The 19,219-nt window shown below is 43.2% G+C and overlaps 1 protein-coding gene across 1 annotated transcript in view; it reads right to left on the bottom strand.

Moving 5' to 3' along the window:
- Positions 1–471: 471 nt before the first annotated feature.
- The window catches only part of CNPY1 (canopy FGF signaling regulator 1), a 71,055-nt gene continuing 52,307 nt past the window's right edge, over positions 472–19,219 (bottom strand). Inside the window, exons 3-5 of the mRNA XM_072851630.1 lie at positions 2,735–2,811; positions 850–947; positions 472–503 (exon numbers count right to left, since the gene is read on the bottom strand). Of these exons, the coding sequence (XP_072707731.1) occupies positions 472–503; positions 850–947; positions 2,735–2,811 (207 nt within the window). The remainder of the gene's footprint in view (positions 504–849; positions 948–2,734; positions 2,812–19,219) is intronic.

Genomic DNA, 19,219 nt, shown 5'->3' with positions numbered 1-19,219 from the left:
AGCCTTTAAATCTCAAAAACACACACCAATATTTACAAGCGTTGATTCTGAGATCAATATTTTCATGCATATTCTATCACTAAAGGCAGCACGTTGTGGAAGGATAATCCAACTTCATTTATAATCTCATAGTACTTAGTGCCTTAAGTGATGTGCTTTTTAGATTCAGAAATGAATATACAAGTTAAAAAAAAACAACACTGAAAATGAGGGCAACAAATAGAGGAATGGAGGAAGATTTTAAATAAACTATAATTAATTTATGGAAGCATTTTCTTACTTTGTCAGGTTTGGAAAGAGGCCTTACTTATTTGAAATGATATATTTTACAGAGAAACAAAACATTTATAAAATACATCCTCCCTAATAGGTGATGGCAGTGGGCTGGCCAGCCCTTCTAAGGACAACTCTTGTCTGATGGCAACGAAGAGCTCATCTAAAAATGAACAGCGCATTTCTAAACCTGCGCTCTCATGGCTCATAGTTCAGCTTAGTGGCTGCAACTAGCGATTAAAGGGGAGAAACAAACGCCTGTATTTTGTTGCAAGAGGGTTAGTTTCATTTCTGACTAAGAAATGACAGCGCAGACACGTAAGGAGCAAAAAATCGTGTAACACCAGGAGGAAAACACACCGCGTTAGCTGGGATGCTCAAATTATGCTGCATTAATATGCACGAAAGAAAAGAATTAAAAGCCTTTAAAGAAAGGGATGTTTTTTAAAAAGTCATGTACTGTCGTTGCTTATTCAACAACAGCCCACTTCTCCTCCAAAGCAGTACGCTGGGTTTGAAAAAAAACCCAACCCCACACCGCTGCAGAGAGAGCACATGTTACATCAGACACAGTACCTGATTTTTCACTGCACAGCTTGTCAGCTAGATAGTCTGCCTCTTGGGCGATAAGTGAGAATATTTCATCTTCATACTCTTCTACGATACTTTCCCCACTGTAAAGGTGAAAAAGAGGAGGATACTCGTACTGTGCTTGGGTTTTTTTGTTAGCTAGAAATAAACAAGGTGGTTGCGATGCTGCGGCGAGGAGCCCCCGGCTCGCTCCGCTCTCCCTGTCCTGTGCAGCGCGGGGATGAATGGGGGCTGCCCGAGAATTAATGCTACCAAATATTACTTAAACTTTATGCCCAGCCTCACTGTTGTTTCAAAACCACATTTGGGGGGAGGAAACACCTCCAAAAGGCATTTCACTCGGTTAGGGACTCCCCCCCCTCCTCTTTCAACATGGACTCAAGGAGGAGGCACTCAAAATTTAAATAAAACAAGCCCATTTTGTATTCTGATATTAGTGGTCACGATGTGCAATAAATACAGCTCCCTGGCCATGCAGATGCAGCTCTGATTTCACTACAGATAGAGCAGTCGACAGCAATGAGCTGCCGAGCCCCCCCTCTGTATTTAGGGAGCTGCTGGTAATTCACCTCGAAGCCACAAAATGGGTCGCTGACCCTCTGGGAAGGGTGGAGGAGCTCGGCCGAGAGGGTGCACCATCCAGCCTGGTGTTTGGCACCTTTTAGGAAGCCTGGGTGAGTATTAAGAGGGAATTCCCGTCCCCAAAATCCAGACTTCAACCCATAAACAAGGGGAAGCCCTTCAACATGGGTGGAGATAAAACATACTGAAATAAAATCTGCTTGCTGAAAGTCACGCTCAGTACACACACACACAAAAAAAGGCTCTTTGCTGTGCTTTGCTAAAAAAATCAAACTGGTATCTGCCAGGACATGCAATAAACCCAAGCTGCCGGTGACCGAGGCAGAGCTGCTGCCTGCGCTCCTTGCCTGGAGCTCTGGCCCTCCGAGCATGCACGCCGGCTCGCTCGCCTGCCTCTTTCAAGTCCCCAACTGCTCGAAAGGCCACGGCCAGCACAAGCCCATGGCTTTTTTTTGGGTCTTTGTTTTTGGGTTGGTTTTTTTTTGGCACGCTTTCCATGAGAGCTAAAAAAAAAAAAAAAAAAAAAACACCCCCCAAAGCATTAAAAAAAATAAATACATATATTTGAAGAAGGCGCTGGCATGAAGCCAGGCAGAGCACCTCAGCTTTTTTAGCAGAATTAGCTGAGAAAAATCCATCCCTACGCCACGAGGCCTAAGAAAAAAAAGATGACAACCCTCCCCTCCTCCCCTAATTTGTCCATAAATATTTGAAACTACTTTAGTAGCAATCTGGATTTTTAGCCAGTAGTACAATTCCCTTATTTCCTGCACATAAATCAACCAAGATATTTTTCTGGGAAATGCTGATTTATATTTAATCACTTAGAAAAAAATTCCCCAAGTAAAATGTAGTTTTGAACTGTTGGAGTTTAGGAAATTTGTAACATATAAAGCATCTGGTATAATCTATGGGTTACTTCTGCAAGTGACGTGCCTTTTGTAAATGCTTTATTCATATTTATGAAGCCCTAAATAGATCTGAATACGTTTCTAAATAACGTTATAAAGCATCTGACAAAACACAGTGTTATCTCCAAATACTCAGCCAGTTTCTGCGAGGACCCAGTACGGAGTATGTTAAAATATGGCAAGAATCTTAAAACAAGGCACGATCTGCATGAATTTCCTAGTGATGAGAAAGAGTGGGCACACTGACACAGCTTTTGCTGGAAAATAAAAGGTTACTCATTCGTTGTGTTGGCTTACCGCAAATTTCAAAGGTTTGTAAGCATCAGATTAAAGCCCGAATTTTTTTTTAAAGTCTGCATAGATTTTTCTCTTCTCGCCTGGGAGCAAATCTCTCCCATCTCCTTTTCTGTCCCAACAACTCCGTTAAGTTGCTCTCTGACTTTGCTAAAGGAACCTCATGGAGACAAAAATTGATTTTTTTTGCTTATTATATCACCAAAAACCCCCACTTCATACAGATAATGCCTAGTTAGAGCGCGGAAAAAGAAAAAGAGCATCCCTCTCGCTATGTAGAACTGTTGACACATTACATTACACACGTAATTAAAAACGTCAGCTCCAGCTAAGGTGGCCCTGGAGAACCTGCGCAGACCCTTCCTGCTCACACCCAACGCGCCCCTCGCGCCCCTCGCCCTCCTCCAGAAGCCAGCCGCCCAGTTTGAAACCTCCCGGCAGCCCGAAGAGACCGCGGCGAAGGGAGACAGCCGGCGGCGGCGGATGTCTCAGGCCATGAAAGCCCTTGGTGCTCCAGCCACTTGTTTCTCTAGTTGAAGCGGAGTTTGCAAAAGTCCCGGGCTTTCAGTTGTTGCTCTGTCTTTTAGCCGCTGCTCGCCAGCTCAGATGCAGCTGTTTAATACCTCCCAGGGGTTTTGTGCGGAAAATAATAGCTCACAAAACCTAGCTTCTCCCAGGTTCTACTATTTCAGCTTTATTTCCGAACAGCTGGTCCGTGTCTTTGTCCATCCCCTTCCCTCCCGGCCGCGGCGAGAATTCGGCAGGAAACCTCCGGCCGCTACCTACGCCCCGAGAGCCACCACCGCTGGCGGTGGGGGTCAAAGAGCAACCCTCGCCCTTGGAAACGGGGACAAAAAAAAAAAAACCCCAAACTTCGCGCCCCGTCTAGACAGGTCAAGGTGCAAGATGCTCCTCTCCCTGTTGCGTCTTCCGGAAAGGGGCGTGAACCGGAGCCAAGTGCACAGCAAACACCCGCGCCGCATCCCTGCCCCTTTAGAAGACTTCTTTTTTTTTCGTCTTCTTCTTTTTCTCTCCACCCTCTGCTGATCAAAGTAGGAAGTTTTCATGACAACCATAGTCAAAGGGCCTGCATCGCAAATGAACTCGATTTCGGCGATGTTGATATATCCCGGCTCCATTGTCTCTTTTCAGACACAGTATGAACCCTTCCGGTCTCAATGATTACATTACAGAAGGACTTTCACATGTGGGCTTCATTTGCACAAAGGGGTTGCCTTGCTTCACCACCATCTGGCCACAAATCAGATAAATAAAGGCAGGAGAATTAAAATTAAAGCTTAGAAGGTTTTTTTTCTCTCTCTCCCCCTTCGTCTTCTTCTTGCACCAGGGCCCATTATGAAATCCCTCCCTCCCTCAGTCGCATTCTGGATGGGGAGACTACTTTTTATGAAACCTGGGAAAAGCAAAAAAGTGCCTAAAAAAGAAGAAAAAAAAAGACAAAAAGAAAAAGAAGAAAAAAAGTCTGGGAAAAGCAAATAAATGCCTAAAAAAAAAAAAAAGGACAAAAAAAAAAGGCTGCAGTCTTTCACTCCCAACCCTGTTTGTAGGGCAGCATAACCTGTTTTACAGTAAAGACAGGCTCATACAAACCCACATTTTGCTATCAAAAGTCAGTCTCATCCACTGGGATGCAAATATTTTTTTTCAGGAAAACACAATGTCCCACAAGCTGAAAAAAAAAAAAAAGCTGGTGGCGGCAGAAGGCAGTGGCCGAAGTTGTGTTTTTGAAACTTGTGCTCCAAACTCTGCTGCTTCTTCCTCCCGCCGGGGCAGGGAGTGCAGAGGCTCAGGCAGCGCTCAGACACACAGCAAGGGCTTTTCCCCCCTCCAAAAAATAAGAAATACGTGGCAGTTTCCGAAGGTAGAAAACAAAATAACCTGCGAATGCGGGAGGAAGGTTTTACAGCCCTTACGACAGAAGGTGAGATTCAACCTCACAATCTAATTTCAGCCCTGGCATCACTTCTATTGAGGTCAGTGTTGCTCCGGGAGGGATTTTTTTTGCAATCTGATTGCTATAGCAATAAATTGCACTAAATTTCATTCTCCTTCTAAGCTACTTCCAGGACAGTAACTTAAGTCAGCTGATGGGGAAAGCTACTTTTCATGGTTGTATTTCTTTACACAGAGATATTCAGTATCGTAAGCAGAAGGGTTTTACTCTGTAAATTCTGGAAAAAAAGATTTTTCCATGTCTATATTCCAAGCAATATTCAGGTGTGTAGTCATATGCCCTATTGCCCTTCTGCAGCCCCTTCCCGTGGCTTCTTGGCTGGTCGGGAACACACTGAGTGTGGCTGAGCCAAAGCCCACAGATGCCACAGGGTACCCTGCCCAAAGACAGGGCACTCACATCTCCTGCACATTACCACATGCAGCAAAGCCAAGCACCGACCTGGGAGAAAATGCATCCAACATCCGAAAAAAATAATGAACCCTCAAAATTCATTTGACAAACCCCACAAATTTACAGAAAAGGTTTTGCTGCGTGTGCTTTCTTATGGATGCACGAGAAAGTTTTTGTATGTCTACTGGCACCTATGTGATGTGGTTCAGGCTGAGCATAGCTTGTATTTAGTATCATATTTAGATTTGGGCTGTATTCCCTTGCTACAAGTAATGAAAAGTATTTTAGAGATAGCATATACATAAAGAAGAGGAATAAAAACATAAGAGCATAACTTGCCAACAGTTGGATTTACTCATTTTTTGTTTCTTTTTAATAAATAACACATTAGATGCACAATCTCTGAATAACTTTCTTTTCCCTCATTTGTTTGGAGTCAGCCTCACACTTTAGGTAGCAACTATTATTATATGAGCATGTTTCTTGTAAACCCGTGGATGCAGAAGCTGCCAAGATAATCTATTAATCTCTGTTGTCCATTTGTTGGGTTTTGCCTTGGGAAATTTTTGCAGAAATAAATGCAACTTGAATTTAAGCAAAGTATTTTTGGCTGAGCTGTGCTCTGCCTGGGTGTACAGGGCTCTAGGCAGTTGAGAGTGCTCTTTCTGAAAGTGTTTTAATAGTAAGAGAGGAATAAGTATTTGGACAAGTGGTGGAAAACTAAAGCCTTTCTTTCTATACTGTGAAGATTTTGAATAGTACTTGTCAATAAAGCAACTCCTATTGTAATTGTACCGGAGACATGGGCCTCCACCCCGAAAAAGCTGTCTCAGAGATACTAACCTCATTAAAATATGAATGAAAAGGCAGCCATCATTGTAATGGGAGAAAACCATTTACTCGGCAACAAACTTTATCTGCTATCTTTTGTAAAAATATAAATATGATATCCAGCAGATTTTTCATTACATTTGATGAGGATGTTGATGAACACGTTTTTTTTTTTTTTTAAAGTTTTCAAATAAGTCACAAAATCTGATCCTTCCCTCCCTGCTTTTTCTACTGAGCATTTCAAAAGTGGAAGCACCTTCAAATGATTTGAAATCTTTAAAAAGGAAAAAAAAGGGGGCTTTGTTTCTTTGGGGCTTTTTTTTAAGGTTGAAGGAAACTTTCACATTTATTTTTGTGGTTTTTTTTCCAGAATATCTCATCCAATTTCAAAACAAAACAAGAGAATTCATTACGGACTACTGTGACGACACCCTAATAACAGTCAATTATAGGGTGCTCAAATGCCTGTTCATTACTATGTCTCTGTTAATCTAGTCCTGAATTTCTTGCTTGATAGATACCACAACCAGCCAAGAATACAATTGCATTACAAAGTGCAATGAAAAATATACAAAATGTAACTGCAGGAAGTAGGCAGTTTCAAAATAACTGAGCTGTCAATCAAACATTTGTCAAAACAATTAGACATATCTGGTCATTTTTTTAATAAAATATAGACAGACTCAGACTGGCTAATATGTGAAGCTTTAGGTTTAAATAGGAATTGTTTCAAAGACTTGAAAATAAGTCTTTTAAAATGTTTCATGTAGTTTAATCATTATCTTTTCATCCACAAAAGTGTTCAAATCATTTTTGATATTAGTTAAAAGTCAATATTTAGAAGTGAAAATTCAAACCTCCTTTGCTCTAGGCTAAAACAGGAGCAACATGAATGCTGAGCTACTCTAAAGGCTGATGGGATATATAATTAGCTATTATGTTAATTGAATCCACTGTGAGTTTGTTGTATGAGATTTCTTCATATAATATGCAAATAGCTTCGAAGGTTTAGTTTTATTAGACAATATAATTAGAAATCTTCTAAAGGAGTGAATTCTAATGAGGCATAATAAAGCTTTGTAAAATATCTGTTTGCTGGGTGAGCAGACCACCTGGGCTTAATCAATACCGGGAACTTTATTGTGTAACAGCATATTTTAAAGAAAGTTTAAGACTTTACCTTCTAGTTCCACTCATCATAGTTTTATTTTAGAAGAAGGAGAGTTCATTTTAGCAAGGAAGGAGGTGAAATTCTTGTAATAAGGAAGGAGGTGAAATTCTTGTAATCTGAGGGGAGGAAATAACTTCAAAAATAAACGATTCGAATTCTGCTTATTTAAAAGAAAATAAAAATAAATTAAAAAAAACCTCTCCCAGCTGTAGCGTCAGTTATGTGCATCTCGAGACGCTTAAAGTGAAACGTTACATGAGCAAAGTTAGCCATTATTCCTGCCATTAAATGCCTGCTTCAAGCAGATGTACATACTTTAGCTTCTGTAGTGTAACTAATCAGCGTAACTTCACTTTTAGTAAGATAGCCCAACATGTTAATATGTGGAATTAAGCACTCTCTTCTAAAGGAAGAAATTCACACCAGGGTATTCCAGAGCCGGTCCCGAATTCCACCCTCACATTCCACTTGCTTTAAGACCACCACCAAAGACAAAGCTTAAACTATTTTAGCTAATGCCAGAATGCCAAAAATGTGTAATCTCTCATCTAATTCGCCTTGTTCACACTTTAGACTGTGCCAAAGCTGCACTATTCAGTCTTAATATTAATTGAAAATAATAAAGACAGGATACTTTGTGTTAGCGTAGCATTCAGAGAAGGGCATTTTTTTCCCCCCGTCGACAATAATCAGCAGCAACACGTTAAGAAAGAACCAGAAGCCCTGATTAAAGCAGCAGATTTAACCAAACCAAAAACCCCGCATTATCACGGCAAGTGCTCTGCCAGCCCCATTGGGGAGGAGAGGCAGAAGATGACCCAAACTACAGCCAGGCGAGGCATCCATGCAGCCAGGCTGCAGCCGCCTAGATATTTGCCCTACCCAAATATCTCATCCTACGCTTCACAGAGATGCTCTCTGCAATGCCAAAAATCCAATAAACCCATACTTAATAAAGGCAATATTGTGAATATATTATAAACTTAGCATGCCTCATAAAGTATATTATAAAACTGTTGTACCTAGGTCTGGGTGGAGACCTAGCTGGTACAAGTAGCCATCCATCAACACTGCTCTGATCCATACACTTAAAATCAGCAGCAGCAAGCGCTTGTTCCTCTGAATAATGAGGATCTCAGCACGGCAGAAACAGATGACATTGTACACATCATTTTGAGCTGAAAAAAAAATCACTGGGTTTATTTTCCCAAGTTCTGCTCTAAGCCGTTTAGAAGTTGTTTGCGATCTCTCAAAAACTCCCCCCCTCCCCACCACCACTTGAAGAAACAAATAGTCAGTCAAAGCCAACCTTTCTCTCCGAACGTGAACTTTATTCATGCTCCATTTTTTTATTTCTTCCTTAGATTCAAAGCGTCTGGAGAAGATAGCCTGGAGCAGCCTTCAGAAATCAGGCCCATGCCCTGGAGAATTAGTGTCAGAAGAGGATGTTACCTGTTTGCCTTGCGTGCTATCCTCCCCTTATCCCCTAAGGGAACAAAACCAGGCGGATTCTGCCTAATGTTAATTAAATCACTCTGTTAATTAGAAGTAAGGTGCTTTAGCAACAAGCAAACAAAGGGCCCTATTCCTCCCTTTGCTCTGCAGAATGGACTCAAATGAGCTCAAACACTGACTGGATAAACTCAGAAAGCAAAAAGAGGCTGAGGAGGAACCCATGTGCTTTGATCAGACTTTCCCACCTCTTCCCCAGGCGAAACAAGCTCTCCTAACGAAGGGCTGCCTGCGAGGGATGCTGGATGCCATTAGGAAAGGCTGACTAGGCAGAGAAACTGGGAACAACTCATGTACATGACCGAGTCCGCAGCAAAGGAGAGAAAATATGAAAAAAAAAATTAAGTTTGATAGTCTGCTGTGCTGGAGAAGTCCCATGGGCCACATCTGGGCTAAAGGACTCAACAGGTACCATCACAGGCATTGAAACGCAACTGTTTGTGCTGTTGGGCTTGGGCTTGGGCCAGTTCCTTGGTGGAGACAGCTGGGGAGGTCTGCGGGGTGAAGGGCTGAGGAGGTCAGGCTGGAGGTGAACACCCCATCTTGGAGTGCATGGATGGACGTCACCCCTCGTTGGGAGGCCTTGGTGCTGGAGAGCACGTCTTGGAGTTTCATTTAGGGAAAGCAAGCTAAAATGAAGTGCTGGCCTGCTTGGATTCCAATGGGATCCAGATCTGAGCTGAGTAACGGTGCATCCCCGGAGCCATCAGTTCCCAGCTGGGGGGTGACACTCCCCGCTGATGCCAGCTGTGCCACCTCCTCCTCAGGGGTGACACCCTCCTCAGGGGTGACCTCCTGAACCTCTTTTTTTCATACCCATGAGCAGGTGAGTCGAAAAGGTTGCTACTCCCTGGTGTTCAAAATAAAACAGCAGATTCTTCTCACTGCTCTATTAAAGTCGTAATTTTAAAGCAGCAACGCGTCTGTCAGGGGACAGACTGTGACTACAGCACAGGAAATAACACTGATAAAGGGAAACCCCGCTGGAAATTTTTAACTATACATGTCTTATACATGACAGTAGATAAAATTTTCTAATCTGTGGACATTTCTATGCTTCATAGATTTCCTTGCTAAAAGCTCAGAATTTCTTAAACTCCTCTGTCCTCCTCCCCCAGCAACCTCCGCTTAGAAAGGCAGGTCTGCAGCCTTCCCCCATGCTCCCCGGGGAAATCCAGCACATCCTCCGCAGCACTAAACCTGCACCGGGAGTATCACACGAGCTTCCATCCACCGCTGCTTCTTCCACGCTTCCAGGACAAGTAAAGGGTGGCAGGTTTCAGCTACTTGACTGCAGCCTTCTAAGACCACCTATAGACTTAAGCCTGTTAAATTAACCTTAATGCCTTCATTATTCCTCTGCTGGATGGTAACCATCTGGCCATGACTTCATGTTGCAGTTAACCTAGGCTCCTGCCTAGGTTTTAGCTGAAATCCCCTTTTTTTTTTCCCACATTGCAAAAACACTGACTGAAGCTGGGACATGTTTAAGCTGGGCTATGTCTCTGCAGCATCAGTAGGGATATGGGTTGGTGAACCCCATCCCAGCTTACCCAAAGCCACCAACTCTGCCAACTTTACAGTGAGGATACCGGCACATTGCTCATCCTCTGACTGTTCTCCAGCGCCCACACTCTTCCCCTTCATGAGTACAAAGGGTTGGAAAAACAGGTCTCCACATAAATGACGGTTCCTACACACTTTTATCTTGGCTTTTCCCTTTGCTTGGGGATGCAGTTAAAGCAGTTTAATTTTCACTGAAAATAACCTCTAACGTGATGTTAGTAGCATGGATGCTGCCTAAGCTAGAGCTGTGATAGCTCTCAATTTTTCCTTAGGGGCCCGATTTTGTGTCTCCTCTGCCTACTCCAGCCCCACTCACTCCATGTGTGTCTGAAGCTACTTACATACCCCCAACCCCTGGCACAGGGCCACTTCTCATGGCTCCACTTACAATGACAGGGCCATTTCTGTCCTCAAGGTCCCATATGTACATCCCCACTTGTACAAGGAACGATGAAATACATCATACAGTCCTCACTGATATCAGCTTGGGGTGACATTGCCTGTCCTCAGTCAACAGCAAGTGATTTATTTTCATTTTTCCTTTCCTATTCCTGGACAGAAAGTAATACACCCTTTCATTGCCTGAGAAAGCTCTTTCCACCTCTGTTAAGCCACCCCAGCCCAGTGACACAAAGCCTTTTGAGGAGAGGACCATAAATTAGCAGACAAAAAGACTATGGCTTACCAACAAAACGCAGTCCTGGCTGGGCTGCCATGTGATTTTATCACATAATTTCTTTTTTATTTCTTAATAGAGCTTTCAGTTGCATGCTGCATTGGTATTTGAGTGTCCAGGAAACAAGAAGTGAGCAGGAGATTTTGTTCAAAGATATTGCTGGGTCACAAAGTAATATAAAGCCATGGCAAATTGTCCATTTGAGGTGTATTTTAAAACACTGCACAGCATTGTGTTATTCCCCACATACAGTGAAGCACTTCAGTGCACTGATCCTTTGACTTTCGTGGAACATAAGCATATACCCATATGCTTAAATATATGTGTCATATATACATGCTTAAATATGTGTCAAGCTTAAAGAGGGTATCTAAGCACATTGGATCCAGAAGGTCCAGAACAGCCTCACTCCAGTTTCTCAGCACAAAATTGCTGTGAGTGTGCCCATCCTGAGAAAGGACGTCCAAGTGTAGTTTAAGGCTACCTGAACGATGGATCAAGAGCAGATGGGATCCAGGTGAGCTCTGTACAGAGATGGGCAATCAGCCGCCTAGAGATTTACCTATTTTACACTAGATTTTCTATGGCAATGCACAGTCCCAGCCTATGTCTTGTACGGTATAAATCCTGCTCAAAACTAGGGACAGCAGAACGCTTGCCCCAGCTTCAGGGCTCTGCTCCTCCCTCCTACTAGGGACAGCTGTAACTCACAAAACTGGGATGTTTGGGACATGGAAAGGGAGCGCAAAAGCCGTAGGCCTCCCCAGTGCTGCTCGGTGAGCCTCAATGAGCATCACCAGCATCTCAGCAGCTGCGAGAAAGCCAGGTACTGCCTCTTCCTTCATTCAGTCTGAACAAAAACAAGGGCATTTAGCCTTTGCGAAAGGTATTCCAGGAATGTTGAAGTTTCAGTGGTTTTTGCTTTTTCTTCTCAAAAAATCTATTGCAAATTTTTAGAGCTCCCCTCCAACACATCTACCTGCATACCCGCCCAGGGGAAGCCAGTTGAAATTCATAACCTCACCTATGAGCAATCTAAACTCAGCTTCCCTATCCAAAAAATTGACTCTGAGTAACTTAGCGGTGAAAAGAGGCCCAGTTGATAAATAAACATCACCAACTAATTCTGTGCAGACTTATCAGCTATCACTTAAGAGAGGCAAAGGGGATTATCACCCCAGCTGGCAGGAGCAGCCGCCTCTCTGCTGCACTTACAGGTACCAAAGGTCAGCTTCTTCCAGCGGCTTGCTGGGACTCCCCGCGTTTCTCCAGGGAGTTAACCCCCATTCTGCAGAAAACTAAGAGCTGATTTTACTTAAACACTGAGACATGTTTATATACGTAGGGAAATTAACAGTAAGAAGTACTTTCTGTTTTTTATCTTAAGGGGATGGTTGTCACTGAAGCATCCCTTGTGTACAGTTGGTAGAACAAAACCCAAGCCTGGCTGCTTTTCTGTTCAGTGCATGAAGGTACTCGATACAATAGGATTTTATTTTAGTTAAAAGAAAAAGTTGAGAGAAGTTAATTTCTTGACTTAAACCTAATTTTCTGCAATGAAGCCTTTCTAATTTCTAGATTGTTGTCTAGAATGTTTCTAGGGATGGTAGATCCAAATATTCCAAGCACATGCATATTTTTATGAGCCATCTGCTTTACGGTTACATTTGATAATGCCTTAGATACAGCTGTACAAGTTTTCCAGATTATGGTAAGCATTCGTGGGTGTTTTTCTACAGCAAAAGTGCGTACAAATCTACAAATACCGAAGTCATCTGTTTTCAAGGCAAACACAAATTAATGGGGATGACTGCATACACAAAACCAGTATAAAACCAGGCATACCTGCATGCCATGAGCTAAATACCATGGGCATAAATCTGTGTTGAACCCCAGGAACCCAACCCCCAAATATCTGGCCGTCACCAATTCCCCATCCAACAGCAACAGACTCCACGCGATATTCAAGAGATGATTATGAGAGTATTACCCCACCTAGCACTGCTGAAGAAAAGCTCCCACGCTGAAGGGAGTCACAAATAATTAAATGTTTCAAAACACAATGGATATGACATGCTTTCAAAATAGCATCTATAGAACCGCTTCCACTAGGGCGAGGAGCTCTCGGGAGGGAAAGCCCTTTCACTCACTTCAGTTGATTACCTGTATAAAAGGGCTTAATTTCTCCGGAGCGTTTCCTTTCCAAATCGCCTCTTTTTACCAAAGCCATTGCAGCAGGAGTAGCAGGTACTCACACAACCCATGAGATGATGTTTCCCCAGAGCTATGAGGACAGGATCCTGGCTAGATTTAATTTTTAACATGCAACTTAAAAAAAAAAACTTAAAAAAAAAAAGAATTGGCAAAAAATTGCCATTCCTGGGCTTGTAGTTCAGCGGTAAAACACCCGAACTATTAATCAGAAGTCTGACCATGACTTAAGACTTCAGCTCAGGGTGTTTCAGTGATGTCTGGGAGCTTTTTCTTGGAAATCACCTTTTCCATCCCAATTCTGCTAACTTAGACCTATCAAGAGATGCCCTTCCTTCGCCCAGTTTGACAAGCAGGAGGTTCCTGAAGGATTTTGGCATCCCCTGACTGAGAGCCAGCCCAGCTCCTGGCCCTCTTCAACATCCGTTTGGGAAGAAGGGGTTGCCCAGCCCCCTTGGCCACGGTGCCCCATGAGTCACTTGCAGGCTAATATCTCGCATTTCTTTGGTGGGTTCCTGGACTTGTCTCCGAAACTGGTAGTACCATTTTCAAATGCATTTTGATGGGAGATGCTGGATGGTCAGTGGTTTTAAAAGATTGTCTTGCCTCTTTCAGTGAAGAAACAGTTGTTGGGGAACATAACTGCAATCACCCATTGAGAACATCTTGGTTGAGTGCAAATAATTTCCTTAAAAACTAGCTCAATATGTTAAAAAACACAAATAAATTAAATACTTCAAGAAAAAAAAGTGTGCTATTATAAAGCTGTGTAAAACAATCAGATACCAAAAAACCACAGGAAAAGGCAGTGCAGAACACACAAACAAAACTGATATCAACTTTTAACATCTGCGGTGAGCTACTATCGACTTCCCATGATCAATGATTCAAACAACTGTCCCTCCACCCCTGACACCCTATGGCTAATTCAGGATCCGTGTCCCATTGACAGCAACAGTACTCTCCATTTTATCTGATGGGAACCAGATCAGGTCATTGGATACTTCTGTGTTTATTACCTTAACGTGCTTTTAATTCTTTGGTAGTGTATATTTATATCTGGACTTCCTGGGGGTTTTATGCTCTTTATAAGGATAATTGCAACCCGTTAGGAAAATGCCCTTAAGTTCTATAAATACATTCTCAACTCCAATCTTCCTTTTATACAGATGTTTTCTCTGGGATTTTTCTCTCTTTTAAAAAAAAAATATTTTAAAATGTCTATGCATGGGAGCCAGGTTAAGAAATACAACAGTTTTGGGTAGGTATGCATTGCTGAAATGTTCATGGATTTGTGGGCTTTCCCAAGGATTTTATGGGATGTAAACATTTTTACAAGCTTGAGACGAATGAGGATAAAGCACATGTAGTTTCTAGAGAAACTTAATGGAGATAAATGCAGTCAGTCTGGACTTTCTTATCACCAACATTGCATTTCAGAGGGAAGCTTGCATGGTGGCTGCCTGTTAAAAATAGGATGTTAATGTCCCTGTGCCTGCACAGGTATGAGGCTGGTGCCAGTAGAGATGCAACTGGGTGAGGACACCCACAGGTTTTAATCCCTGTGAGTTTGAATTTGGCATTTACTGGGTGCTGATGTTCTCCCTGGAAGGCTGGGTCTGTCCGGTGGCTGCAGTGCCCTCTCTTGGAAATCCCATTTGTGTCGGTGGGACCTTCTCCCTCACCACCTTTGCGCTCTCTCTTCAGGAAACTGAAAAACTCGAATCACTGAGCAACTAAACAACTTAAAACTTGGATAGTGACAGAGATAAGAACAAAAGAAGAATAATTAAGCATTAAAAATCCTATGTGAAAATGACTTCATTCTCAAGTGGGTATAAAAGTAATATACATGTGGGACATTTGAAGAGCACCAAAGGCTCATGAGATACTGCAGTGAAATTTAGACCACAGCTAATTTTATCTTCTCTGATGGAATGGTTTTTCCTTTTATCCTCCAGTTTCCAAATTTTCAGGGCAAACTCTGATTTCACCTATTTAAAAAATACCTATTTTTATTATTAAAATTATTTGGATTAGAAACACCTTTGGGCAAAAGCTGATTTTCTGTCATGTCTTTATACTGGGTGGTGTAGAGTTGGTTGTTCCACGATTAAGATTCTTGGTACTACCGAGGTGCAAGCACTAAATTGTAGTAACTTCTTAGTGCATCCTTAGTGCGTCTCGCTGCAGGAGAAATGGTGCAAACACTGCCGAATGGGATTATTGAGGAAAAATCAATTTGTTTTGTAACAAAACAAAAAATCCAGTTCTTGTGAAAATTTCTGTTTAGCTTCCTCAAAAGAAAATCTTGGAAACATCTGGGAGTGGGGAAGCATCTGCTTCCTTCTCCAAAAAGCCAGGCACCAGTTCTCCGTATAGGAGACAGTGCAGTCCAGTAGACGGCAGCACCAGGTTCTAGGTGCTAGCTCCACTGTCGACCAGGTGAGCCACATAGTCATTTATGCCCCTGTTTGCCCACCAAAATGTTCAGAAACAGCAACCCTGCTTCTATATACATGCCAGGGGCTGAGCTGGGCTCGGACAGAGATTTTTATTTCCATTTGGATAGTTTGGAGGGATTTGGGGAAGCAGACTGTTAGGATGCTCTGTGTCTATATTTCACCACCATCTTTAAGGTGTTGGACTATGCCTTTAGCTTCTCCTTGCAAGAAAGTGCACACCAGAAAAATGGGTGGCTCCCAGGGTGGGAGATTAGACCTGTTCACACCCTGGGGGATATTGGAAGTGACAAGAATATCTAAGAAGAGCTTTAGAAGTACAGCTTATCCTCCTTACATTGCCAATCTGCCTTTTGCTGAGAGCTGCCTGGGAATGGATTTCCCACTGGATTAATTAATTCTAATTATGACCTTCCATCATCTACCCATAAATTGGCTTGGTGTGGACGTAGGTGAGATTTCAAATACAGGCTGCACATTAAATATATATATATATATATATATATATATGTATATCTGTGTGTGTACATACACAAGCAATTCTCCCTCTGGGACTGCACAGCAACTGTGCTGGATGCTGTGTGTGCACACGTTGCCAAAGGATATTCCTGTCTCTGTTGAATAATGAAAGCCACCGAGGCTGGCAGGTAGGTAGAGAGTGGCATTTTATAAGTGACCTGTATCTTCAATAGCAGATGTTGGGTTTTGGCCAGATTTCTTTTTCCTTGGTTTGTTTTTCAGCAGAGCCACCCAGGGTTTGCTTTTCTCCAACTGCAGTCAACCTTAGTTTTGTCTCTGGGTTAATTTTCTCCTCGCAGGTCTATGTTGCCTTGCTTCCAATGCGCTCCAGGATCTCAGCGGGATCTCTCAGGGATGCAGCAGTGCCTTCGAGGCTGTCCTCAGGGCTGTTGTAGAACACCGCTAAAAGCACCCACAGCCTCCACTTCCATTACACTGCAGAGCATTAAAGATATGGATATTTATTGGACACTGACATATAAATTAACATTAAGAATGCTGTTTAAAATAATGCACTGTATAGGGCCTGAGGGGTACCAAGCCACGAAAATGACTGTAAATCTTTCATCTGCAACTCACCCCATTGAGTGTGGAATGTACATTACATCTTCACCTGATGAACTGAGCGTCCCAGATTGGACCGGGAGTACGGGGCTGCCCCGGCCTTGCTATTGTTTGCCCTTGGCAGCATCGAGTAGGCTATATTCTCCCTGCCAAAAGACATCAAGGTCTCATAGCCTCAGCAGGGAGCTCAGCCACTGCCGCATCTCTTGGGCGATGTATATGGCATTATCAGAACCTAGGTTTGGCCCAGTGTTTTCTTCTTTCCAGGAAAAGTTTTGTAGAAAACTGCTTTTTGTACAATATTTTGATCAAGAAGATAAAAAAAAAGGAAAAAAAAAGGAAAATTATCCCAAATTATCAAAAAGGAGAGAAATAAACAATTCTCCTTTTCCTGATACTCTGCTGCAAAGCTTCTAACACAACAGTTGCACTAAGTATCAGCTACTGTTCGTAATCCATATATGTGGAGCCATGTTTTACAGTCTGGATTAAGGCAACCAAAGCCCATCTGATCTTGGTTGTCAATAAATCATACAGACCCAGAAGGCCTCACAGGAATCTCAGGAATTGAAAAGCTATAGTTACTGCTTTGCCTTATAACATTACCAATGCTTCACAGAAACTGTAAGACTGGTCATGTAAAGAAAGAAAGCTCTGAGAACTATAGTCATACATAGCTACTCTGAAAATAATCAGGATGGGTCTGTTTCGAGAGTATCGAATCTGAATTGCAGGAAACTCCTGTAGAAAATAAGAGAGAAACAGCCACTCCTTTATCAGCTTATTTTTTGAGTGAAAAAATCATACTTTACAGGATCAAATAATTTTGGTGATGCTTATAGGACCATTATCCTCTTTGAACAACTTTTTTCAAGATCAGGATAATGAGCAACTAAAGGTCAGAAAGCCTAATTATTTTATCTAAGCTAAAGAAATACATGGCAGAACAGCTCCTCTTTAAACAGAAGCTAAATTTTTTAATGCCTTAACTCCACAACTCCTCCCGCAATTCACCTAACCCAAGCGCAAATTTTTCCTTGATTATGTTTTGTGGAAAAAAATTGAGCAAAAAGATCCACGTTTAGGAAATGGGTACTGCCAGGCTAAAAAACCAATATCCCTGCTTCCCTCTGTCTTTTAGTACAGGTCAGGCCATCTTTGGGGGCATCCTTTTGGGAAAGCATTGCCCTGAAAGAGTGCCTGCCCTGCAGCCCAGAGGTGTAACGGCAGTAGTGCAGTCCAGCCCCAGCACAGCCCAGCTCTGCAGGGCTGCGGGCAGACCTTGGGGTGCCTTAATGAGTCTTTTTAGGTTTTGGGTGATCCTTCACGTTTCTCTGTATGAAGACACATCGCCATCGCATAAATAGAGCCGGTTTTGTTGTCCGGAGCAGGCTCCTAGGAGAAGCCCGAAAGCTCCTCTCATTTATCTTTTTATAAACCGCAAGAGAATGGGAATGTATGCTTAAGACTTTAAGCTCCTATGTGTGAAATATTTAAATATAGTTTTGCGTGGTAAGGTTTTGGTAGGGGGGGGGCTATAGAGGTGGCTTCTGTGAGAAGCTGCTAGAAGCTTCCCCTATGTCTGATAGAGCCAGTGCCAGCCATCTCCAAGATGGACCTGCCGCTGGCCAAGGGCGAGTCCATCAGGAATGGTGGTAGTGCCTCTGGGATAACATATTTAAGAAGGAAGGAAAAAACCCCACTCAACTGCAGCCGGAGAGAGGAGTGAGACTATGAGAGAGAAACAACTCTGCAGACACCAAGGTCAGCGAAGAAGGAGGGGGAGAAGGTGCTCCAGGCACTGGAGCAGAGATTCCCCTGCAGCCCATGGAGGTTAATGGTGGAGCAGATATCCACCTGCAGCCCATGGAGGACCCCACGCTGGAGCGGGTGGATGCCTGAAGGAGGCTGTGACCCCGTGGGAAGCCTGTGCTGGAGCAGGCTCCTGGCAGGACCTGTGACCCCATGGAGAGGAGCCCATGCTGGAGCAGGTTTGCTGGCAGGACTTGTGACCCCATGGGGGACCCACGCTGGAGCAGTCTGCTGAAGGACTGCACCCCGTGGAAAGGACCCACGCTGGAGCAGTTAGTGAAGAATGGCAGCCTGCGGGAAGGACTCATGTTGGAGAAGTTTGTAGAGACTGCCTTCCATGGGAGGGATCCCACGCTGGAGCAGGGGAAGAGTGTGAGGAGTCCTCCCCCTGAGGAGGAAGGAGCGGCAGAGACAACGTGTGATGAACTGACCGCAACCCCCATTCCCTGTCCCCCTGTGCTGCTCGGGGGGAGGATGTAGAGAATTTGGGGGTAAAGCTGAGCCCAGGAAGAAGGGAGGAGTGGGGGGAAGGTGTTTTAAGATTTGGTTTTATTTCTCATTATCCTACTCTGATTTGATTGGTAATAAGTTAAACTGATTTCCCCAAGTCGAGCCTGTTTTGCCCATGATGGTAACTGCTCAGTGATCTCTCCTTGTCCTTATCTTGACCCACGAGCTTTTTGTTATTTTTTCTCTCCTCTGCCCGGTTGAGGAGGAGAGTGCTAGAGCAGCTTGGTGGGCACCTGGCATCCAGCCACAGTCAACCCACCACATGCCTTTATTTTTTTCAAGAGAACACTTGCTGTTCATTTTACAGCTCCATGCTGCAACTGGAAGCAAAACTCCTTCCCTTTTTAATTTTCAGAGCTCACTTAT

This window comes from Ciconia boyciana, chromosome 2 (assembly GCF_034638445.1).
Source record: "Ciconia boyciana chromosome 2, ASM3463844v1, whole genome shotgun sequence".
Lineage (NCBI taxonomy): Eukaryota > Metazoa > Chordata > Aves > Ciconiiformes > Ciconiidae > Ciconia > Ciconia boyciana.
This window is presented reverse-complemented; position numbering and strand designations above follow the sequence as displayed.